The sequence below is a fragment of the Fundulus heteroclitus genome, chromosome 19 (assembly GCF_011125445.2).
Source record: "Fundulus heteroclitus isolate FHET01 chromosome 19, MU-UCD_Fhet_4.1, whole genome shotgun sequence".
Classification (NCBI taxonomy): domain Eukaryota; kingdom Metazoa; phylum Chordata; class Actinopteri; order Cyprinodontiformes; family Fundulidae; genus Fundulus; species Fundulus heteroclitus.
In genome coordinates, this window is record NC_046379.1 from 31,348,014 (window position 1) to 31,374,190 (window position 26,177).

At 42.7% G+C, this 26,177-nt stretch overlaps 2 protein-coding genes and 1 long non-coding RNA gene across 6 annotated transcripts in view; all 3 read right to left on the reverse strand.

Moving 5' to 3' along the window:
* Positions 1–25,328, reverse strand: part of kiaa0586 (KIAA0586 ortholog) — a 58,840-nt gene extending 33,512 nt beyond the window's left edge. For all 4 annotated transcript variants that reach the window (XM_036151071.1, XM_036151069.1, XM_036151070.1 and 1 more), the window contains exons 1-7: positions 24,780–25,328; positions 22,219–22,288; positions 21,724–21,970; positions 19,132–19,202; positions 16,551–16,635; positions 16,395–16,467; positions 14,661–14,787 (exon numbers count right to left, since the gene is read on the reverse strand). In XM_036151071.1, coding sequence (XP_036006964.1) covers positions 14,661–14,787; positions 16,395–16,467; positions 16,551–16,635; positions 19,132–19,202; positions 21,724–21,970; positions 22,219–22,288; positions 24,780–25,053 — 947 coding nt within the window. In that variant the 5' untranslated portion in view covers positions 25,054–25,328. The remainder of the gene's footprint in view (positions 1–14,660; positions 14,788–16,394; positions 16,468–16,550; positions 16,636–19,131; positions 19,203–21,723; positions 21,971–22,218; positions 22,289–24,779) is intronic.
* On the reverse strand, positions 3,846–6,061 carry LOC118567053. Its single transcript, XR_004933445.1, has 2 exons — positions 5,170–6,061; positions 3,846–5,127 (listed from the first exon to the last, which is right to left on the reverse strand). It is a non-coding gene; the product is annotated as an uncharacterized LOC118567053 (long non-coding RNA).
* Positions 6,557–9,862, reverse strand: irf2bpl (interferon regulatory factor 2 binding protein-like). Its single transcript, XM_012879709.3, has one exon. It carries the CDS (start codon positions 9,549–9,551, stop codon positions 7,539–7,541), a length of 2,013 nt encoding a protein of 670 aa, XP_012735163.2. The 5' UTR covers positions 9,552–9,862; the 3' UTR covers positions 6,557–7,538.
* Positions 25,329–26,177: the final 849 nt, after the last annotated feature.

The window sequence follows — 26,177 nt, forward strand, 5'->3', positions numbered from 1 at the left end:
CCTGGAATAACCTCCAATGGGGTTAATTAAAAATACCGCAAAGAACAGAGGGTGAAAATTCCACCACAGTGAAGTAAAAGACTCACCAACAGTTATGAAAACCCTTTGATAGTTATCAATTTGATAATTGATTAATTGATCATTGTTGCTGCTATAAGAGTTACTTTTTGACAGGGCCAGTTTTTTGTTTGTTTTTTTGCTTCCCCGAATACATAAAATCATCATGTGAAAACTACACTTTTTATTCAGTTATGTTATATTTGTCTGATAATGAGCTTTTTGTCATCAGAAACATTCAAGTGTGATAAAAGAAGTAAAAACAGACATGCCTGTGAAAATTCTCAGTTATCTGGGTTATCGCAACAGCAAACAGGCTTAAATCGGAGGCAATTAGACTTTCGTTTAGTTCTTTCTGAAGACGTTTCGACACCTATCCAGAAAGAGCCGAACGAAAGTCCGGTTGCCTCCGATTTAAGCCTGTTTGCTGTTAAAAACAGAGAGACAGACTGGTAAGGGGGCAAATATGGCACTTAAGATTCCTTCTCATCATCTGTGTGTTTTCCTAGGAGGGGTTGAAATCCACCTCCTGCTTTTCCATCTCTTCACCACCAACCAAGGTAGCAACTTACAAGTAAACTTGTGTAAGGGTGAGCTGGCTGTGCAGCTCAACGGTAAGATTTGGTAAAGACATGCTGTCAGTGCAAATGGCTGGGTGGTGGATTTATGACAGACCTGCTGGGGGCCGTTGTGCTGAGTCATGCACATAATTTCTTTCCATTGACACACATTGCACAGGTCGCAGTGACTGCAACAAAACATAACAGACCACTGGACATCAGAAATGGGTACTTTCTTCAGTAGCAGTCAATGCACGATGGAACAAAACTGTTAAAAAGTCAGTGGTGTGTTTAGTCTATTAAAATTGTGTCTGACACAAATTCTAGGCATAGTGGTTTATACTGACCCAGTTGAGTTTGGCTCTCCACCTCCGTTAGTCCCTTGATTTTTTTAAAAGCTCATATGTGTGTGGGACTTTGTCAGTTTGACTGGTGACTTAAGAACAACCAAAGAGAGGTCTGGGAGGGCCTTATTTTTCTGCCTCTATGTTAGAACAGAGCAGTGAAAGAATGAAATAACACCTATTTGTGAAAATTGTCTTTTGGTATTTCAATACAAAAAATACTGGGTCTGGTATTGCTAATTGTAACAAGACAGCTCACTGACCCCACCATTAGCACATGCCACTGGTTTTCCACCTTGCAACTGGAGCACTGTCATGTTACATGTGACGTCATTCCAAGAAATGACTTCCTGCTTTAGAGAAAAAAGTAAATGGGAATATACTGGACATGCAAGTGGAACTGTAATGTTAATGTAGTGCCAAAAAGCTAACCTCATTTAATTCAAGTTATTTCTTTTATTCTGTTGTTTTGGGGGCAGAGGAAGAACGGACTCTTCAGTGACGGATATCTGCCCAATGAACAGACAAAACAAACAAACCTTAAACTACACTATTCAAGCACATTTACAGTGGCCATTAGCTTTTTTTATATAAGAAAACACAACAAATTAAAGTCCCATTTCTTTTTTTCATATCATTTTGGGACTTTGAGAGCTTAGTATTTCCTGAGGTGGCGTTTGTCATAAAAGGTTTGAGAGGTAGTGTTAGACAAGCAAAACACCTGACATTATGACAAGACTAATTCTACTTAAAGGGGACATATCATGCCATCCTTTTCACATTGAAATCATTCAGTCTTAATCTATATAAAGAGGAACTGCTTTGGTCTGAATTCCTTGTTATTGTTACCCCACAGCCCATCTTTCGCCTCTGTTCTGAGGTTCGTCTAAGAGCAACTTGTTTGATGCTGTCTCTTTAAATCTAAAGGAGGCACGTCACACCCCACCCCTCTCCAGGTCACAGTGCATTCCACTCTAACACGTTTGGCCATTTTTGTAGTATACTGGGGAAGGGTGCACTGAATTATGTGGGTTAATACACTCAACAACCAAATATTTTCACTAATTCACTTGTACCTTAGGCATCCTTTAGCTTGGAATACAAAATTGTGGTGAAAGAAATTTAAATTGCAGATTTGCAAAAGTGGTTAATTGGAAGTCCATAACCTTGTTTAGCAGTTCCTCAGCAAATACTGTGACATGATTGTTAAAAAGAAAATTTAATAGAGAGCAGAGAAAACTAAACAGCTGGAAAAAATATGACCCAAACAGAATATAAAGATATCTATTCAGCAAATGGAGAGACTAAATTCAGATTTTCTGCACTCCTAGAGACTCCAAGAACATAACAAAATGTATTTAGAGCTATAAAAATGGATTTTACCTACTATGTCCCCTTTGAATATATATGCTACTAACAGGCATCATAGCATGATTAAAAAGGTTGTGGTTTCAATTATGGTCAAATTTTCCCCTATAAGATTCTGATGTACTGCCAGTCAGCGGGACGAAAGAAGCCTTGTTTATAAAAGAAGTGACACCCTATTGCTCAACTACAGTTGTCAAGTAACAAGTGGTGAGTCTATTGACTGCAGGCTGGCTATCTGGGCAGCCTAAAAACCTAACCAAGCCAATAGCTGCTTGTTGTACTTCTGATCCTTTATAAAGACCATGAGACCGAAAAGGTAGCATGTTCTGCACAGTAAACTAAGTACAAGAAAACTGTAGTCTATTCTGTAGTTTTACTCAAGCCAATACATCAAAACCTATAAGAAATGTTAGAACAATAACTGCAATCATAAATAAGTTATGTTATTTTTAGCAGCAGAAGGATAAATGAGCTTTTTATGTTTTAAAGAAGAGCAATACGATCATTTTATTTAACATTAGGAACAATACCATGAAACCATAGTATTTCACTCGAGGACACCACAGTGAGAATCTGATACCAGCCCAAGCCTAGTTCCTAAACATGTATACTAATTCAGGGGTTCCCAAACTTTTTGTGGCCAGGGACCCCTTAGCAGCTGTAAAGTTTTTCCAAGGACCCCTTTAGATTTCTCATGCTGGTATGATTTTTTACTGTTAAATACATTAGGTGTTGTGTTTTTATATGTTTGTATATATAAATACACCTAACATTAGAGAGTAGATCCTCATTCTCGATATAGCCAAACTCAATGTAACTGTTGTCATATTTCCTAGGTTTAGCTGATTTGGCTTTTACCTTACTTGATGAAGTGGACGGAGTAAAAAATGTGTCCATTGTGTTACTTAGCTTAACCCGACTCATCCTCAGCAGTGCCTCCTCAGGCCCAACATGCATTTCACAGACCCCCCAACCCGTAGTTCGCTGACCCCGGGGTCCAGGAACCCCAATTTGAGGGTTGCTGTACTAATTAATGTTATGCAGAAGGAATGATCTAATTTAGTTATATTTTTAATTAGTGATCAGCATGGATATTGTTTCCTTTTTGAGAATGTTTGGATGCCTAAAACAGGTACCAGAAGGCATCATTAGTGCTATCATGAGTGAAGCGATGTGTTGCTGGCGGTGGCGGGAGAATCTGACAGCCAGTCACAGCAATGAGTGAAGCTCAAGCAGACAGAATCCTTTGTAGGAGCATTACAGCCAATAGAAAGAGTTTAAGCATAATGACATTGTTTGCATGAGGCCTGCTGGTTGTGTCATGCAATCATTGCAAGAGAACACCCACAGACTTTTATTCGTTCAGCAGTACCTAAAAACCTGCACACTTAGCACCTCAGTAAAAGCCCTTAAATTTTCCAAATGAGTGGCACGTTAAAAGACAAGAGCTATTTAATGGATCGGGGTCTCTTCTGTCTCTGAAGAATATAACATCACAAGAAAAGCTGCATTTGAATGAAAAGTTTACACCAATTGAATTTATTAGAACTCACTCAGCCCCAAGGCACATTACAATATCAAATGTTAGTTTCATCATGTGTGTGTCACTACAGAAAAGGCGGAACAAAAAGACAGTCCATAACACAGAACAGATTCCCAAATGTACAAAGCTGTTTAGGACCAACTGAAAACATACTAAAAATGACAAAACTGTTGGAATAAAAAGTAAAATGAAAATTTAACGCTTAAAGACAGCACCTTATGATCTGATCAAACCTGTCGCACGCTCCAAAGATATCACTGTTCACATTTCCCCGAAAAACAAGCCCCTTCGTTTTCTGACACATTAGCTTGTAGAACATTTGCACTTTACTGTGCCTCTGCCACAAGCTCAGCCCTCAGGGGAGTTCTGTACTATAGCTGCTCCTGCAGCAACTAACGCGTTTTCATTTGAATGTGTCAGCTGGGAGAAAGGAAGACTGACTGTACAGCAACCCCCTCGTTCCTGTCCCCATCACTGCTACATCCACCCAAATCCGGGAATTTAGAAACTACCCAAACTTTTTTATTTACATATAAGACTGTAGTTAGATGAAGTGACATAAACTTAAGAAAAGTTTATGTTACATAAATAAAAAAAAGAAATTATAAATCTGTGATAACCTATTTTCTAATTTCTTATTGAACAACCCTTACTTTAAACAGTGGGTTTGGAGTTAAAGTTTAAGCAAATTTTACATTTGTAAAAAATAACTCATGCAGTCTTTAAAAATGACCTTGATCTTTACCCCAGTTATCATGAAATGAACCAACATACTGTATTAGTTTTCAATTAAAGTCGCAATGTATAGCAATACATACCACATTATGTATTCTACTAAATCTCTGCTTATTAAGATCCAAATCTGGTGAATAGACAAAATAAATAAATTATGTATAGTTATAAAATAAACTAGCACTTTAGAAATTCCACAGAATGGTTTTCAAATGTCCTTTATAATATTAATACTAAAGATGGAGTGTAGTCATTTACATTTTGGTTTAATTGGGGTTGTTTTATTCCTTCAACAACACAAATTAAAAATGTTGCCCTTAATTCTTTCAAAATAAAGTTGTGACTAGTCAACTTTATGTCAGATAAAAAAAAAACAACTTCATGAAGAACTTTAAGGATTTTAAGGTTTCAACTATAAGACCTAGAACCTTTTATCTGGAACTTTTTTTTTTCTTGTGAGGTCCACAACAATGACTCTGGGTAGTAACCCCTCCCACTGCACATGTAGCCCCTCCCACAGGACCTCAAACCCCTCCCACTGCACTTGTAGCCCCTCCCACAGGACCTCAAACCCCTCCCACTGTAGCAGAATCAGCCAAGCTCTTGCTTTGAGGCAAAGCGTGGGTTAGGGCCTCCTTCACCAGGACTTAATACTGATTTTTAGCAATGAAACTATAACCAATGATTCTTCCACAGCCACTACGCTTATGTAAACGCCCAGAAAACCATAAAGCAGAAGGGATTTCTACAACACAGACTTCTGTGGGCCATCGCTTCTGAGGCAAAATGTGTTTGGGCTTAAATCCTGGTGTTTCAGCCATAAACTTGTGGTAATTTCACAGTGTTTGCACTGTGAACAGAATAATAATACCTTCAAAGTAAGGGGATGTTTGTAACATCTGCAGATATTTAGCAAATAAAGCCTGAGAGTAGTGGCTCAATGAAGCATAAACCACACGCCTACAGCAGCAGAATAAAAGTTTTTTAATTAGTCTGTTACTGATCCACAGATGTTGTGATGGTTAGTTGGGCTCCAGATCATAAACGGCTTAGAACCCTAAAATATTCCTTTGTGTGAAGAATTCACTTCCTCTTTCACCACGGATGGCAGAAAACAGAGGTGAATAATTTAAGATCTTGTTCAGTTTAAGTTAACAAAAAGTATGAGTCTCTTTGGCTACGTTCACACTGCAGGTCTTGGGGCTCAATTCCGATTTTTTGCTGAAATCTGATTTTTTTTTTTTTTTTACGTGGACGTTCATTAAATGTGACTACCATCATACTTCTGTCTGAACAATTCAAGACAGCAAAGTGACCCGCGTGCGCAGATAACAGGAGACGTCACACAGCAGTGCACTCTTTGCAGAAGTAATGGTGAACTTAATTGTTTCTAGACGTATTTAATAAAGTTTCGTTAAAAAAAAAAGAAACGGCAGGTGTCTCTCCTTGTTATTATAAGAAAGCTGTTGAGCAATGGGAGCCGATAATATTAAGACCACATCATAGCGAGACCAAGGTAAGAAGAAAGCAGCACAGCTATTAACGGTCTTCATGGAGCGCTAACTGCTGCTACTGTGTGTGGACGTGTAGTGAGAGACAGGAGAGTGACGTGAAAGACGGATTAAATGCGACATTACCGTTCAGACAGCGGACGCTTTGAAAAATATCTGATGCATATCTGAATTAGTGTCACATATGGAAGTGGCACAGATCAGACTTTTTTTTTGGGGGGGGGGGGGGTGAAAACATCGGAATTGGGCCGTTCACGCTGCCATGAAAAAGACGGATATGGATCGCATTTCCCTGCAGTGTGAACGCAGCCTTAGAATGTTTTAAGCTTATGATGCTAAGAAAGGTAAGCAGTTCAAAATGCTCAGTAGTTTTCCTCCACAACGCTCCACCCAAACGTTCCTTTTAAATGAAGCGGGCTGGTTTTCTGGAGTCCATTTCTACCCAGGGTTTTTTTTTTTTTTTTTTTTGCTTTTACCCTGGTAAGTGCTGTGGAAATGCAGGGGGAGCGATAATTGCCCCAGGAAACTACGCTGGTTCTAGGAAAACATCCCTGTAGTGGAAATGCGCCTTTTGAGTATCTTCAACCCATAAATTCTGTTAGGGCTCCAGCACAGAGAGGAACAGTCAGACATCAACACATCATAACCCAGGAAGGTTGGAGCAGCTCTGCATTTTTTTCAAGAGCTTCTCTGATCAAGCCGCACCAACTGGGGAGAAATACTAATATAATATGAAAAAGGAACTCCACTGTCTTCACTATCAAACTCCACTTTTATTTTGTATACTGTAATCTAAACATCCAAGCACTCTTTATATACTTTATCAACATGTATACAAAGTAGTGGAGGAAGCTGTTATATGTCCTTCACTGCATTAACAGTACTAACACCACGTTTTAAATAGGAAATCTGTTAAATGTATATGAAGTGTTCAAAGTTCAAACACCGATAAACATGTTCTGCAAATGTTCTGGGACATGAAAAAAAAAAAAAAGAATGAATACAAAGCAGTATTTTAACCACTATTTACCTGCTCCCTTAAAGAAAGCAAAGAACAATTGTTTATGTCTAAATAACCTGATGAATATCGTTTCATTTCATCCGATTGAGTAAAAAGAAAGAACACACAGGTTTCATTGAAACAACAATCCAACCTACAAAGTTATGTTAATTATGATAGCAGAGCTAATAATTAAGCCATCGAATAAAACTGTCAGAGATGCAGCTGTCTTAAACAACTTCAAATGTTTTGACCTAAGAGTTAGGAGCAAACTCATTTCTTTTATACAAGATCTTCTTCCTATCACATAGAAAATGGGTTTTTGAGGCTCAGCAGCAGAACCACTGTGTGGTCATGATATGTCATGATATTTTTCTCTCTCCCCACCCCCACTGGCAATAAGGTTGACATGAATCAATCTCCTTAGGGGTCCCGCTCCTTCTTCACCTTCACATCTCCAGCCAGGATGGTAGCTATCTCCCCCTGCATGAAAGCCCAGGGAACGTTGGAGCCCAACAAGGGACATTTGTCCCCGCTGGGACAGTACACCTCCCCAGAAGCCCCCTGGGCCTTGATGCTCTCTCTGGAGCACGGGAAGCAGAACTTGTGGTTGGGGACGGAGGGACACTGGACAAAATGCGTGTCCTCTAAGCGTTCGTGGCAGATAGTGCAGCACAGAGGTCCGCTGTTGGCCATCGGTGAATCGGGCACGCTCTGAGACGGCACCTGGTCCATGGCACCGGAGGACTGCGCCGGCGCGGACAGCCCGCTCTCCCCGTTGCGCGAGGAGAGGCGCCTCTGGCCGGACACGGAGGGGGGAGACGCCGGGCTGCTGCTGTTGTGTCTGGAAGAGGAAGTGGTGGAGTGAACCGAGTCTCTGTCCTTGTTGGGGGAGTAGGCGTTCCCGAGCGTGTCCGCCACTGACAGCAGCGCGGCCATCGGGGACTGCCGGTGGTGTGCCGCGGCATCGGGGGGTGTGGTGCGGCCGGAGGACGCGCTGGCATGTCCCGGGGTCAGCGGGGGAGGTGGTCCGGCAAAGGAGCCGGCGGCCATGGACAGCTTGAGGGCTTCGGCTTGGCTGTTGATCCACTGCTGCCTTTGCTGCTCCTCTGTCAGCTTCAGACTGCCCTCGGCAGAGTCCGGCTCCGGGGAGGCTTTCCTCTTCCTCGCCCCGGCCCTGGTGCTGCTGCTCCCGCTGCCGCAAGCCGAACCTCGCCCTGGAAGCACGAGAGACGTCGGTAGCAGCGGGCAGCTGCCGTCGATGAACGGCTGCGGCAGCATGTCCTCCCCCACGGCCTCTTTGAAAAACCGCAGAGACTCCGGTAACAAGTCCCCGAGCAGGCGCCAGTCCCCGGAGCCGTGCTTCTTCTCGTACTCCAGGTACTTAAACCCGGAGGACAGACCTCTGCCGAAGTCCTTCATGCAGTCCTGGTACATCTGCTTGGCCACCCCCGAGGCGCTGGAGAACACGTTCCCGGAGCCGCACGGGTACTCAATGAAGATCTTCAGCTCGTAGTCCATGCCGGTTTTGGACACGGCGTCGAACGCGAACACCCTGCCGACCAGACCGTGGTCCTTCTTGAAGCGGACGTCGAAGGGCGTGCAGCCGGAGAGGAGGAGCAGCGTTTCCCGCACAGCCTTGGGCTTACTCGCCCAGTCCTCCTGTCGGTTCCGGAGGCTCTCGCTGAGCTCAGCCAGAGCCTCGGCGTTCCGCTGCTTGTCCTTCATGTCCCGCTCCTGGTCGGTGCTGGACACGGAGGCGGGTCGCTTCCCGCTCAGCTCGGAGTGTCCCGCCTGGCCGGGCAGAGAGACGACCACCATGGAGCTTGTAGGGGGTCTTCCCGCCAAACTCTGCGAGCTCGGTCCGTTCATCCCGGTCTGAGGCATGAGGTTGGGCGGCACGGTCATCTGGGCCGGTGCCGACACCAGCCCGCCGTTGCTTTTGCTCCGAGAGTTTGGACTCTGGCGGTTCAGCTCGGGCGGACCGTCGTCCGCTTTGAAGCCGTTTAGCCCCGCGAACCCGTTGGACGGCCTGCTGCTGCAGCTGTGCACCGAATAGTCGAACCGAGCCCGGTTATCCGCAGCCTGCGCGTATCGGTCCAAACCGGGCTGCTGCGACTTCCCCTGTCCGTCCGCCTGGTAGTGGCTGAGCGGCCCCAGAGCCTCCTTCCCCGCCAGGCTCTTCGCCGCGGCCGACTGCTGCTGCTGCTGCGCCGGCAGTCCGCCCGCGGGGGAGCGGCTGTCCTGGAAGCCCTGAGCCCGCTTCAGGTGGCGGGCAGTCTCGATGACGAACTCGATCCGGTCCGCGCCCTCGTAGTTGACGCAGCCCCGACACACGGGCTCGGTGAAGTCCCATATCATGGCCCAGGGCATGCGGGGCAGGTCGCACAAATAACAAGACTGTCTGCGGGACGAGGAGACCTGCGGAGAGGACATCTTCCCTCCCTGCCTCCTCCGCTGAGCTGCACACGCCGCCGCCTGCTGCTGCGCCAAAACCCAAAACGGGATGGATGAGGAGGACAGACAGACTGCGGTGTCTCCTCTCCTCTCCTCTCCTCTCCTCTCCTCTCAGGTTATTGTTCCTCCCTTGTGATGTTGCAGCAGAAGGTGGGGGTGTTGCTCGTTTCTTCCCGCATCCTCTAAGCGAGGCTTAGGAATTTGGTTTGCAACACCCCGCCCCTCTGCAACCTCCCAGCCGCGCTACCTGGAAGAGTGAGGGATTCCTCTTTGCGACCAGGAGAACACCGTTTGTCCTTTCACTTTGATCTCTCGTTTATTAACCCCCTGATCGTGGAAGAAGCAGCAGCTACAGCTGGTCAACTAGCAAATCATGCACAGAGGATGGGGACAAACAGATCATAAGACACAAGATAGGGAGGTTAAAAAAAAAGGAAAAACAAAGCTGGACATGCATGTGGACAAAACAATGTAGAAAATAGATCAATATCTAGTCACCAACGCGTGAGCGGACCAGCTCAGATGTTTTAACGTTCAAATATTAAGCCCAACATGAAGTACAGATCTTTCTAAATCAGTTATCTACCAACAAGTTTTACAGCGAGACAGACAAAGCAGGTGGTGCTTATAACATGCAGGGGTTGTGCAGATGTGCGTCGGTGTTGCTAGGCAGTTTTACTGCACTGGATGTGCACAACTGAAAACAGACAACCCCCCTGATCAGAGATGCACCGATCAGGCTTTTCTTGCCCAATTATTATTCACTTATTATATTAAATGATACTATTTCTGGTGAGAGTCGAAGCAGGGTTCACACCGTGCTTATTGGTCCTTTTCAACAAAATCTACAATTCACTGTGGTGAATTGTAAAAAAGCAAAACAAAAATAACCTTAAAACAAACAAACCAAAAACGCGGTTGCTGTTTTAAACATGCAGAGCTGAATGCTGTGGAGACGCCTGAGCTATGTCCCGTCTTGCCGAGCCATGAGCCATCTAATAGCAGTCTGCTTTTACTGCCTATTTACAGAGCTTGGCTCCGAAAATATGTGCACGCCAGAAACTGCTCTGATATCGCTGCCTGTTCTATCTGATGTGGTGCTGCCACAGCAGCGGAGTCAGAGTTTGGCATCTTCTACCACGCAGTGTGACAGGAGATGATATCAAGTTTTCATCACACTGTGTGAGGTTGAAGTCCTCTGCAACTTTTCAAATTAACACTATGTGCTAGGCTTTGCTTGGGAATCTATATGTTGTCTGAAAGGACTATAACAATGTAACACAAAGCATGTGCTGCAGGTTCTTTGATACAGGTAGTCGTTTTGAATCATAAAAAAAACAAGTACAAAAGCATTCTTGTTTACGCATCAAAGCTTAAGTACCCAACCTTTAAAAGTAAACGGTATTCAGAGTTTTCAGTTTGCGGCCCGTCAATCATAATCTCGTTGACAAGCTGAACTCTCGCGCTATTTGTGTGTTCACAAACACAGGAACCCACATCTTGCACCTGTCTCAACTGTTCAATCACGTAGCGGTGTTACGGTTTAAGGCGGGACATACGGCTGTAATGAAAGCAAGCTGCTGAACCAACATAAACATGGCCGCCCAGAAGGACGTAGCAGCTGCTGTCACATCTGTTTGGTCAGAATCCACGATTTCCTCTTTGGATGAAGAACAGCAAGAAGTGCCTTGACCATCTTACCTTCTTGTAGTTTCTCATGGCACCTGCCGCTTTCAACATTTTCATTTCATATCGTGATTGGCTAAAACCAACCTTTGGTAGGCGGGCGCTAGGTGTGGCCTCACCAATCAGCTCGGAGAGTTCTGCTGCATGTCCCTCCTTTCCCCGAACGGTTTGATAGGAGCAGTCCCAGGTTGATAACGTCCAGAACGGAGAGTACTACACATGATCAATCTGACTGGCCAGGTTACATCAATCACACATCTGAGCCAGTCAAGGGGAAACTGGACAATGTGCTCAATGGTCGACCAACTGTGCAGCAACCTATTTCAGGAATCAGGAATATTTTATTTGTCACCGCGGTGAAATTTCTCTTTGGCCACTCTGGTTCACATTACACATAATGAGGCAAAAGCTGACAAACAAATAGGCAATGAACAAGAGTTACATTTTTTTTCTCTTTTTTTGCGTTCGGGAGAGTCACAGATAGCAGATAATGAGGTAGTAGGGTGTAACGTATGACGGGCTAGTAACAGTGGGGGTGATTTTAAAGTGTAGGACTGCAGTCTCCCATCAGGGGGCCATTACCAGCTGCAAAACAATACATGCAACACCTGGACCAAAATTAAACATTACACCCTACAAACTAAAATGAAATATAACATAATAAGCTAATATTGAATTCCTGTTTGAATTAAGATAAAAAAGTGTTATTTTTTGCCAGCGGACCACATTGTAATCTAATGTTAGTTATGCTGATGTAATCAGAGGACATCACACCTACAGAAGGGTTGTGTTTCGTCTCTGCCAGCTCTACACACACACACACACACGTGTTTTAAATACAAAGTGGGGACCTTGCCTTGATATCCATTGACTTCCATTTAATTTCAACCCTTTCTATGGCCTAACCCCAACCTTTACCAGTACATGCTTAATCCTAACCTAAACCGAATTGACACCGTAGTCCTAAACCTAAGCCCTAGTCCCAAAGAAGTGAGGACCAAAAAAGGTCCTCACACATACACACCTACAGGCATCCCTCTGATGGGTACCCTCTGTGTTGCCCTAGAAACGCAACTGCTGGCCATAAAGAAAGTGGGAGGAATCTGCTAAACATCATGAGCTGAAACCTTGTTCACCCTAAATCTCACTATATACAAATAAAAGATGCAAATGCACACACACACACATGCACGCAGAACCGGGTTCAGTTCAGACATTCTGATACTTTAACGCTGATACTCTCCACTAAATCTACATCCTTGTTTGGTCTAACAAAAAGCCAGTCAAAAACGCCTGAATATACACTTTCCGTGCATTAACAGATGATGCTGGATTAGGTTTCATGTGTCAAAGAGAGAAACGTGTATCCTCTTCTATTTGCCACAGACGCTGTTTACATGTCTAGCTCAAGAAAAACTCCGAAATGAGTTCAGTCTTACACAAATATTCCTTTAATGTCCCACTAAAACCAGTACTGACATTAGAATTGAAATCTAGAAGGTGGCGGTTTGTCAGCATAGCTCTGTTACATTCCTTACAATTTATTCTCTTTTAAAGTTTTATTCCTCATTTTTTTCTGGTTTAAGTATCGATTTTATGAAATATTTGTGATTCTGGTCTAGAATACTGAGTAGCTCTAAGGAATTTTCCTGTAACTGCAACCCCAAATCCCAGATGAGGAAAAAAGGAGACAGCATGGATACAGAGTACAAGCAAAACAGAGAAAGAGTTCATTTATGCCATCTGTCTACCATCGATCATAAAGGGGAACGTGAGATATCAGGTAAACTAAATGGATGAACTTCAAGCACTGACAAGGACCCAGCCAGAGCGTCAAAAATGCAGTTTCATGTGTATTACTAAGACGTTATCGTCAGATCATAGTCCTGACTCCAACATCTCTCTGTCCAGCTTTCTAATCATGTGAGCACTTCCAAAGTTTCAGCAGCTTCTCGGCTGCTCTACCAGAGAAAACAAAAAGTTGGATTTGCTTACTGGAAATAACAAACAACGCTTCCACACCTATCCGGGAGTCTATGTCAGTCCTGTCAGCTCTAGTGTGATTTATGGAAATGTCAGGGATGTATATACCTCAGTTGCAAGGCTTCCTGTCAAATCAAAACACAATCTTGTTTTTCTCTGCTCGGTGTGTCATCCTCTTGTTTAAAGACAATCTGTGATCCAAAAAAACAGCGAGAAGATGGTCACAGGAGGATGAAGAAGCTGTTTGGGGTTGTTTTGGAGCCAAACATGGAGATCTATTCTTGTGAGCCACATGGGCATGGCATCAATGTCAGTGTGTCGCTAAATATATACAGTGCCTTGCCAAAGTATTTACCTCCTTAGTTTTTTCATGTGCTGTTGGTTGCCTCACCACCTCGAATTAAAATGGATTGGTTAAGGCAGGATCAGTGGCGCAGCAACGACTTTGTACATGGAATCTCAAAAATACAAGTCTGAAAATAAAAGTTATGCATTATCACCTATCTTAGTTCAGTTACATAAAGTAGTGTAACTGTACTGCTAATCAGCACACAACTGCATTCAACCATATATTTTAAAATTTTTATTAATAGTTATTGATGCTCTCAACAACCAATGAAAAACAATAGTTCAACCAGCAAAACTAACAATTTCAACCATACTGTCGGTTTTGAGGAGTGTGCAAACATTGTCAGCTTTTTAACTATCACAACAAATCTAAACTCTCATCACAAACATCTTTTTTGTAGATAATGATAAACAACACCAATAGCCCATCCCAACCTTATAGCCAGCAAAGAGGTAGTCCCATGGACAACACATGTATTCTATGTGCGTAAGGGAAAAACCAGCAGTGAGGGATGCGCTGCTCTGCAGACAGAGATGAAGGAGAGGACCATGGAAGGCAGGGAAGGACCTCTAAAACAATCCAAATACATATGGAGCCCAGATTTTCATTCAGTAGGCTAGCACGTCTAGGGTGATATCAGAATGACCAATAAACCCAACGCGGTTGTTTGAAACATTTGAGGAGCCAAAAGCAAACCCACACATCCACCAAGCAAACAAAGACGTCATAAAGGCACCAGGTCAGACCTAAGAAAGCTCGCTAACATCCACAACCCAGTGCAGCTCAGAGTCAACACTGGCCGTGGGAACCATTAGCCATCCCCTTTGGTCATGGTGCTGGGGATGTCCCATTTCAACCAAAGTGCTTCTTTAATAATAAATATTCTCAGATGGTTGTTTACACTCAGCCTGGCTTCTTTCCAACTGCAGGAAGCTGCCTCTCACAGGAAAAAATGCGAGGCTTGACTTGAGATGAGCTGCTGTCATACACATAAAACTGAACTGAACAAATTTAACAACATGCTACAACAGAAATTACCAGAGGCCTTCTGCAAGCTCATCCATTTTTACCTGGGTTGCTCTGTCCTGGAGTGACTGTGGCGTGTTTCCATGGTAACCGCATCCATCTGCACGGCAGCAGGTGTAATGGCAGGCCCTCCACTTCCTGATGAGCTTGGCTTCTGGTCCCTCATTTTTGCTGATGGAAGACAGAAGAGAATATTTTTGGGTAACAGTAAATACAAAAGAAATTATTCTGTTCTGTCATTTTTGTCTTCAGGGTCCAGGCAAACCCTGGACAGGTGTAAAACACGCATAATAAACATTGATACAGTAGCTTCAGTAGACAATATAGCACCTGCCATTTCTAATTCAGCCTTGGCATGCTTCAGGGTATTTATTACATTTCTCAATAGTTTTAAATTCTACTATTTCTATACCACCATATGCCAGATTTACCTGAAGATGCCTGAAGAAGCACGTGAACCTCTGCATTTTGCTGCATCATAGGCTACGGTCACACTACAAGCAAATGCGACCCAAATACGATCTTTTTGCCCAAATGCGACCCATCTCCAACTTTTCCATGGCAGTGTGAACGGCCCAATTCCAATCTTTTCACCCCAAAAAACTTCAGATTTGTCCCACTTCCATATTTGGTACTAAATCGTTATGTACGCTCTTTGAGGAAGAGTGAATGCTGCTTATCAATCTGCTGGGTATCCTTTGATAGTAAACGTTTAACCAATCTGTGTGAGTGATTTGATTGAATTGACTTTGTAAAGAGCCTTGAGATCACGTGTGTTGTGAATTGGCGCTAAATAAATTAATATTATTAATTAATTGAATTGAATCTGATCGTTTCCAAAGCATCTGCAGTCTGAACGGATGTGTTGTATTTCATTTGTGTGTTAAAAATCTACGTACAGTCACTTCAGGATCTTAGTTAGACTTTGACTAGGCCACTCCAAAACCTTTTTTGAAGCCAATCAGACGTGGGTTTGCTGGCACGTAACCCAATTCTGTTTGGTTTGAAGGTCACTGACTGATAGCTGCACATTCTTTAATAGGATGTTCTACCAGGGCAAACTAAAGCAAGTCGACCAGGTTTTCAAATTGGCTGTCAGATGCCAGGTTTGACAGCCAATACAACGCTCTTTTTCTGAAATGCTGTGTTAAGTTTCACAGCAGACGTAATTGGACTCACACCTTCCAAAAAGATTTTCCTACAGAACATTTTGGCAGAAGTCAAACGGGATCATCAAGACAGATTTAAGTAAATGTGAGACTGACCTCTTTGTTATTGGTGTGCTTTTTTCAGCATTGGTTTACCGTTGGAACTCTCCAATGGACACCATTTCTGCCTAATCTAGCTTCATTGTTGAATCATGAACTTGGACCTTAACTAAGGCAGTGAGGCCTGCAGTGCTTTAGATGTTCAGGGTTCTTCTGTGACCTTCTGGGTAAGTCGTCAATGTGTTCTCGGAGTAATTTGGGTTAAACAGGAAAGCCTAATAATACATGCTGTTAAAATCTTCACCAGATTCTATGCTCTCCAAAGCACATCCTACTTTTTTGACACAAACACCCCAAAAGACATGAAACTGCAAGTGTAAGTTTTAACCATTTCCACTTGCCTTTTCTAATTCTCAACATAAAAATGGAAATCAGAAATAGCAATAGACTCAGGCGTAGTTGAGGAAAGTTCAACACCTACAAATATGACTGGGACAAGGTTTTTGGGTGTGCTTGTGTGTGTTTACTTGTAGCTTCCTGCTGTAAGATGTGCGGTTGGGGCGGACTGACCTGCATCTTTGGAATCTGAAGTTACAGAATCATGACCCCTCACGATCCTGATGGCTGATTCCAGCAGCTGGCTCTGATTGGATGAGAGGAGAACCAATAAACAGTCAGAGGCTGGAGGGAGAACACAGCAGCATCTAAACAGGAGAGTGAGTTTACCTGCAGCTGCAGCTGCTGGCTCTGCAATGTCTCCAGGTGATGCAGGGTCTGTTGACTCAGGCTCCGCCCCCTGCTGTCACCCTCCCTTACATCAAAGCAGACAGTCAGGCCACAGAGGTGTCACACGCAGTTTGCTTCAGTTACAGTTAAAACAACTTGTTCACAACCACTTAAAGGTACTACAGAACAATCCAGCTCATTTGAGCCATTTATGATTTTTTCTATTCGATCATTCTTCAAACATAAAAGTCAACACTTGTAACGATAATATTTCATCTTTTTTTCAGGCTCACAGTAAGTCTTTTAGTGTTAAGCTACTTTACTGACCTCTACAGGCAAAACACAGTTAAAACATGTTAATAAAAAATATTTGGGATTATTTCTGAAAAAGAAGCTCTACCAAAAACTTAGATTTATTCAACAAAATCACCTTTTTCTTCCATCTCCATACGGGTGCTGGACATAGTCAGAATATCGTGAAACGGTTGATTTTTTTTGCAGTAATTCTATTTAAAAAGTGAAACTTGTGTATTATTATATGCATTCATTAAACAGAATGAAATATTTCAAGTGTTTATTTCTTTAATTTTGGTTATCATAACTGACAACTAATGAAAACCACAAATTCATCTCAGAAAATTAGAATATTGTGAAAAGTTCCAGTATTGAAGACTGCTGGTGCCACACTAATTAGCTAGTTAAATGGTCTCAGTCTAGTTCTGTAGGCGACCCATCATGGGGAAGACTGCTGACTTGACAGTTGTCCAGAAGACGACCTTTGACACCTTCCACAAGGAGGTAAAGAGGCTGGCTGTTCACAGAGCTCTGTGTCCAAGCACATTAACAGAGAGGCGAAGGGAAGGAAATGATGTGGTAGAAAAAGTGTACAAGCAACAGGGATGAACTGCACCCTGGAGAGGACTGTGAAACAAAACCCGTTCAGAAATGTGGAGGAGGTTCACAGAGTGGACTGCAGCTGGAGTCAGAGCTTCCAGAACCACCACGCACAAACGTATGCCAGACATGCTTTCAGCTGTCGCATTCCTGGTGGCAAGCCTCTCTGGAACAAGAGACAGAAGCGTCTCGCCTGGACTAAAGACAAAAAGGACTGGACTGCTGCTGAGTGGTCCAAAGTTACGTTCTCTGATGAAAGCAAGTTCTACATTTCCTTTGGAAATCAAGGTCCCAGAGTCTGGAGGAAGAGAGGAGAGGCAGAGAATCCCTGTTGTTGAGGTCCAGTGGAAAGTTTCCACAGTCACTGATGGTTTGGGGCGCCATGTCATCTGCTGGTGTTGGTCCACTGGGTTTTCTGAGCTCCAAGGTCAACGCAGAATTTGGGGTTTTTGCATTAGTTGTCAGTTATCATCAACATTAAAAGAAATAAACACTTGAAACATATCAGTCTGTGTGTAATGAATTAATATAATATACACGTTTCACATTTTGAATGGAATTACTGAAACAAAATCTACTTTTCATGATATTCTAATTATATGACCAGCACTTGTAGAAGTTGGAGCTACACACAAGACAGTGATTTTTATACTTTATGTTGCTGCTAGCTGCATAGTCAACATCCTGGCTCAGATATCTGGAGCTACAGGATTTATCAGCACACATACAGTACATTTTAATAGTGTTCATACCATTTAACTTTTCACATTTTGTTGGGTTAAACTTTAGATTTCAGTGTATTTTCTTGGCATATTATTTGACAGACCAACATAAAGTATGGAACAATTGTAAAGTAGAAGGAAAAATATGCATTTATTTTTACGTTTTCTTAAAAATTAACTGATGTGCATATCTATTGAACCTTTAAACCTCACCTACTAGTAAACAGAGTCCAGCTGTGACTTCTATAATCTGAGTCCAACTATAGATGGTTAGTGCCTGGCCTCGTTGGTTCATTAGAGAACAAACAGCATCACAAAGACCTAGCAGTCAGGTCTAGATAAAATTTCAGGTCCAGTTTAATGCAAGGTGAGGTTCTATAACCATTTCCCAAGCTTTGAACATCTCCCAGAGTTCTGTTCAGTCCTTCACCTGAACATGGAGAGAGGATAAACCGACCGCAGACCTACCAAGACATAGACACCCACCTCAACTAAAGGTTGGACAAGGAGATTGATCTAAAGCCCATGGTAACTCTGGAGGAGCTGCAGAGATCCACAGCTCAGGTGGGAGAGTCTGTTGACAGGACAACTATTAATATTGCCCTGCACAAATCCGTCCTTTAAGAAAGTCTGACAAAAATGAAAAAGCTAAAGGTAAAATACTATCAGAAGTCTCCTCTGCAGTTAACCACATCCCCCTGAGCGTACTATCCCCACAGAGAAACATGGTGGCAGCATCATGCTGTGGGTCTGCTTTTCTTAATCTGAAACAGGGAAGCCAGTCAAAGTGGGAGTCTTCCCTTAAAAGCATGTATAACTTTCCTTCTACTTTACAATTTTGCAGTACTTTCATTCCACCAAAATGGATTGAAATTGGTGTTTGTACAGTGATACAATGTGAAGAAGTTCAACATGTGTTTTGCTGAGCACTGTACAAGCAGAACAGCTACAAACAGTTTGCATACCTGTTGGTATGCAGCACCTTCTGGATGCCGTCAGACAACTGAGACATTCGAGCTTCTATGTCCGATTGGGCCTAAACACAGAAGCAGACAAAGAAAACAACTTTGGACACGTCTCAGCCAGTCAGAGTAACGCTGAAGATGGAGCGCTGTGCTAAAATATAATACAGCCTCTTTCAATTCTGAACTTTAACATATCACAACATAATGTGATGACCTGGTCCTCTGGTTGTAGAATACGGTAAATATACATTCAGATGAACAACACATGAAACACAAGACCGTGTGTTTGTTGGTTTAACAAAACTAATACTGAAAACCCCCAGGATTGTGCAGACATTAAAGTTTTTTTTTACTGTATCTTCTGCTGTGTATTACAATGACATTTGCAATGATTATATAAGTCAAGTAACAATGAAAGATATTGCAATTCAACGTAGTATTTGGCTATATCTCTGCACAGTCTAGAGCCTCACAAACACACCAGTACACTACTCTAAAAATAAAACCTACGCATCATTAAATAGGCTAATCAATCACTACACCAGTAGCCGTGGAACAGTGCTCCAGAACAGAATATTCCAATTACACTTTAATATATGAAAACAAATATTTATTCAGAACAGACTGTTAGACTTCTAACAACAATTCCCACAATACCACTTTTTTTCTGGGGTTTGCAAAAGAAAAACTAAATTAAGTTATGTGAAGCTTTTTTCAGGTACGCCATAAACAATATGACATTACCCATCCCTAGAGTGAACACCCAATTAATCTGACTAGAAATATCAAGACAACTTGCTGCAGCCTATATGCTTTCTGACACATCTGAACATGTGGATGATAAATGTCCATTTTACCAAAACTAAAAGATGTAAGTAATATAAACAAACAATAAAATTCTATAAAATGTAATAAAAAATGCTATTTCTTTTGAGGAGTAAATTTGGACATCCCATGTTTATTCTCAAATTAAATAAAATCACACAGGCATATGACATCAGCTACAAATGATGAAAACTTAATCACTCAGCATGTTGAAGGAGGTTTGTCCTGTTTAAACTTCAGACATTTACTTTGGTGTTCCTGATTGTTGAAGTCAGAGTGAAGACGATGATGAGATCCGAAGATCTGTCTGAGGCCTTCAGACAGAAGATCGCAGCTTATGAATCTGGGAGAGGGTCTCTAAGGAACCTTAATCAGCCGTTCCACTGTTTGAGAAGCAGTCTACACGAGGAGGACATTTAGAACAACTGCCAATCTGCTCCGGTCCGGCTGTTCAGCTCTGGCTCATTGAAATGAGATGCTGTGGGATGACCTTAAAGGTACATATTCACGTTATTTAACATTTTTTAAATGTATACGTCAGCAACTCACTGTGGTTGCACACAACGTTTTTTCTGAAAGATTATCATGTCCTGCTGCCGCAGTATTTATTATTTTTGTCTTTTAAGCTTTGTTTTTGCTCAATTTGTTACTAAATATAGCCTTTTCTGTGTATATTTACCCTTACAACATCATGTGACTGGGATTACGTCACTGCGAATGCGTGATGTTATGTCCTTGTTTGAGTCTGGTAATTTTTTTTTGACTTTGTGGAAGGAGGCTCAGTGGAGGACTCACTGGAACTTGAAATAGGAGTATGTCGGGTTGGTCTTCGGCCACGCTGAGCTGACGGTTTTCTGCGAGGCATTACAGCATGGTCGGCTCAGTCGGAACTTAACTAGTAGCAGCGTCAATGGCGACCATCTGCCTTTCTAATAGTTCGGTGGTACTGTCGGTATGACTGTCTATGTCAGCTCATCGTGCCCGTAGCTGGGGCTATACTAGGCTTAAAAGGACTATCTAAACACTATCTGGATGGACGCTTGGAGTATATAGCCTTATTGTATAATAATCAACTGGATATTAATCTCTTTGGTATAGGCATATATGTGTGTATGAGTGTGTTTATTTATTTATTTATTACGTTTCCTGTCTGGCAGTGCAGTTTTAAGAATTGCTGTCTTCATGCCAAACAGAGCCCAACAGATTTACTTTCACAAGTGGAGCCTTACAGCGTTCGCCATAGTGCTCCGCTTGATTTATATATGCAAAAAACTTTATTGGACGTTATTCTGGGATTATTTTAAGTTCAATGAACACTGAAACGGAGAGGTAAAAGAGAACGAAAGGAAGTGAAAAAGATTAGACGAATGCTAAAAGGGAGAAAAGGTGACAAAAATAGAGTAGAGGATAAAGAGAGAACAAGATAAACTCCTCGGAGTCTGCTTCTACACCTGCAGAGACAGATATAAAAATAACAGCAAAACCAAACAAAAAAGTATTGCAGGCACAAACAACCAAGGCCTTGATCACTGAAAAACTCCAACACAGCACGGATAGAAAGGTCCTACATCCTCGCAAACCAGTGAGGAAAAGTGCTTCCCTCTACATCTGTATTTAATGCGTACATCTGACTGGGATCTTGGTGACAAGCCAAACAAAGAAGATTGGGGAACATCTGGAATGATCGAAATTGTTATAGTCATCAGTAATAAGCAGTTCTAATCTTAGTTTAATATTTTCCTAATTTCATGCAGCCCAGCTACCTACCTTGAGAAGAGGAGCGGCCGCAGCCACGGCTGCAGTTGCAGCGGCAGTGGCAGCAGCAGCGGCTGTTTTGCTGAGGTCTCCCAGACAGCTAGACGACCCCTGGGTCTGAAGGCCTCGGTCTGAAGACACACCCGCCGCATCGTCAGCGCTCCGATCAGGAGTCTCCTGATGGCTTGGTGCGTTCGGACTGGGCCTGGGTTCCAGCAGCTGTACACTGACCTCCCTCTTGTGGTGGGTGCTGTGACAGCTGAGCAGAGGGACAGATGAAAGATCAAATCTGTTATCACCAGCTTTATGTCACAAAAAAACTGCCAAACTGCGACATTGGTGGGCTGTCGCTACAATGCATCTATCATGTTTCATCAAAGAAAAAGCCTCACAAATAAACCAAAGGAGACTTTAAAAAATATGAGTTCTTAAGCTGCTAAAAAAAAATTCTGATGGAGATTTTGCACAGCTCAATATAAAAACTGAGTTTCTTCATGATCACCTTACCGTTGTCTCAGAGCTCCCAGCACAACTCCCCGCCCTCCAGCCTTGTAGCATGACGTCAGAAGCTCCTGACCTGAGGCGGAGGAGGGAAGCAGGGGTTCTGTTAGCAACATTTTCTCAGAGACCATTTCTGTGCATGTTTGGCAAGTTTTTTTTTTACAGCAGTCCAAGGCTGAGATTTTAGAACTCAAATTATTTCAAAAGAGACGTCCCCTTTCAACGTCAAGATGGGCTCATAATTTACAGTGTTTATTTATTTCAATTTTCCGAGACTGTCATACTTTGTTGGCTCCAGATCAAACATTCCTATATCAGGCAAATACAACCTGAGTAAAATACAAAAAGTCATTTTCAAATGTTGATTTAATTCAACAACAGAAAGCTTACCAATTCAAAGCATCCTGCTCCAATGTGGAAGAAGTAATTCCCCCCTAAAACAGCCTGGTTAAAGTCATGCGATGTAATCAGAATCAAATTAAGGTCCGGACTTTGGCTAGTGATATATTAAAGAATTATTGTTGCTCTTTGACAATGTAATTTGGAAAAAAAAACTGATCAGTTATATAACTTTTTTCACTTATATTATGGGAAGAACTGGTACTTGTTTTTCAGTTCACATAAACTAAGAGCAACATATATGCTCGTGCTCTGAGTTTTGCCTGTTATTTTGTTTCTCACATAAAACTAAGAACAACATGTGTTATTTTGTTATAACTTGTTTTTAACTTGTGGTGGGAATTTCTGACGATGTGTTGTGAGAAGGACTGTTCGCACATGGGTTCACAGGAAACTGGGAGCAACATGTCTCATTTCACACATGGATTTGCGCTCTGTATCCCTTACTCTGTATATATTCACGTGAAACTAGAATTATATTGTGCTTCACACACTTATTTGCACTATGTTATTTTATTTCTCACATCGATTGCGCTCGTTATTTTGCTCCGCACACTGCTGAGATGCTGGGAACGGTTTCTGTTTTGGAAACATGTTTTGGGAAACAGGGCGGCTGTGGAGGAAGAAATGGCCATTCGTTCTCCACACCTGGCCCTTTGTTTGTAAGTATATAAAGGGGAGACTGCCCTCAGTCCGGTGAAGTCTACCGTGGGTTCGTGTGGACGCCCGGCCGCGTGGATTGTGCTCTAACCGGACTGACCGACTTCCCAGTCCTGTACCATGGTAAGAGATGGAACATCACGCCTGTCTGAAAGCATGTTGCTGTATTCTGTGGGGAACAATAAATGTGGGCCTTATTATTATTCGAACAGAAACAGTGTTTGAGTCCTTATTTGTGTCTTGCCGATCTCTTCCGAACCTGAATAAAAATTTCATAAAACAGCTAGGTTCCTCCAAAACATTCTTTTTGTTGGTTTTCTTTCTTTGCTGCTGTGCTTTGGATCACTGTTCTAACTAAGAACCCAAAGCATCACACCACCTCCACCAAGGTGCAATAATCTATTTAATACACTGTCCTACAACCCGTGCAATAATCCTGATGTAGTGACTTCTGCTGCTATCAATACCTGAACATAAGTAAGCCGACATGTATGTATGTATGTACAAATGTATACAATGTATATGTTCGTATATACGCGTAGGTACGTATGTATGTAGGCGCATAGATATATGTATATATTTAAGTATATAGATATGTTTATATATATATATATATATATATATATATATATATATATATATATATATATATATATATATATATATATATATATATATATATATATAGATAGACCACTAAGAATGTAAATGAGACATCATATGCCCATTCCTATTTCCTTTTTTTTTTTTTTTTTTTTTGTATTTTTGGTATTCTTTTTGATCCATTGTATATATGAAGATTCACTGTACATAACTGAATGCACCTTCCCTACTCTGCACCTTCTTGTTTGAGCCGATGTGACGAGTGAATTTCTCCATTGTGAGATCAATAAAGACTATCTTATCTTATGTCTGTCTGTAGCTCTAATGTTTTTTTCTGAAGTTTGTTTTAGACCAGATGTAATGCAGTGCACACCCTCCAAAATGTGCCCTTTTGTCTCATCAGTTCACAGAATAATCTTCTTTCTGGACAGAAGTGTTTGGGGCCTTGGAACGCTCCCATTGATGTGATTTTTGCCCAGCCACCCTTTCTTTTTGTTGCATCATGAACTTTGACCTTTACGAGGGAAAGTGAGGCCTGCAGAGCTTTAGATCTTGTTCTGGCTTATTCTGTTATTTTGCGCTTTATACCTAGTTGCACATGTAAACAAACCGTGCTAAGTGTTTGTTTGCGGGTGATGTCTGGTTCCAAAACACGCGAACATTTGGTTTGTATCTTTTTCTGTCTAGACAGCGGGACAGTTTAAAGAAGAGACAGATATCCGTCACAACCTCGCACACAATGTGGCAGAGAGCGGAATAAACAGTCAGAAACACGCAGGAGCTACAAGAGAGCGAAGCGCCGAGGCTGCATCACGGATGTCCAGACCCTGGAACATTTCTAACACAATCAAACTTTGACGAACTAGTTGAAACCATTCTCTGAACAGAGCCTGCTGCTTTCTCACCGGTGTGGGAATCGCCTCCTGTCCGCTCAGGGCCAACAACCTCCGGCTGGGGTCTGGGTTTCTGTAGCCCCTGTTTCCCCCTGGCCCTGTTGGGCTGAGGGTCCCGCAGCTTTTGGACTGTTATCTGAACGGGTCGGGGCGTCTCGCTGTCTTCCTGCCGGCGGTCCGGGAGGACAATGCGGGTGGAGCGGATTAAAACGTCCCCGGTATCCGAGCAGCAGGATGAGCCACCCGGACTGAGAGCAGCTGGGTCAGAGGGAGCCGGAGACAACATGCGGACAGCAGCGCATGAGTTCACGCCTCAGTGGAGCAGTTCTACGGTCAAAGCTGGTCTCGGAGAACACATTTCAAACTTCCCGCTGAGGACCTTTCCGCTCAGAGAAGTCGCTGGACAGAAATAAGCCGGCGAGTACACGGACGGTAAATTCAGAGGAGCTCAGGACATGAAGAGGTTCTCCAAAAAACAGCTGAAGTGAAGAAAGCGGGGCGGATCTGGATATACCGCGTATGTTGCTGTCAAGGAAACTACTTTTAGCTTCCGCTGTTTTTTGTTTTTTTCCCCCATACCTCTTCTTTGTCTAGTGAGTTGCCAGCAGTCTACAAACTACCAAGTGCTGCACTGCCCCTACTGGACACAGCTGTCTTTTGCTGCTTCTTCCTCGATTTTATGGCGGTTGGCAACAACATTAGGTAGCATTACCGCCACCAGCTGGTTAGGAGTATAAATAACATGACGGGAGAAAAAAATACTATTACACAACTAGAAACGTTCAACTTCTGAAGAAGTTGAAGAAGGCGCCCGCCTGGTGGTGCGCGTAACCGTCAAAGGCAAAGCTTCCGAGTTCCTTGGTCGTAGGCTTTTATCACTTGGGGATGTTAAATCAAATCTTATGAGTGTGAAAAGGATTTGTCTTCGTCAAAACCAGCCGACAGGGGAAGGTCTGCATCCAAGCAGCATGGAAAATTGGTGTTATTAAAACATGATTAAATACTTCAGTGTAGCATGAAAAAATTAAATATGTGAATAAAAATGTTAAAGGCATTACAAACTACTAAAGGAAGTACAACCACTGTGAAGCAGAAGTTAGTGAGACCTTCCTAGAGCTACTTCCGGTTAGCAACATGCTAAGCATTAGCCGCTAACATGGTTGTGTCCAGTATCACCGGGTGATTGTACTCTGTTAGTTTGGTCCAAATCCTGTACTGGGAAGTTCCTCAAAAAGGGTGCCAATACTTAATGTCACCAAAGCTCACCAAAGGCCATGTGTCAGATCGGCCTCCTTTAGCAACTAAGCCTCACCAAATCTGGGCCCAGAACTCAACATTTGACAAAAATGGTGTGTAGTGCCATTTCCCACAGGTGAGTGGTGCTGTATTGGCCGGGGGGTAGTTCTTGCT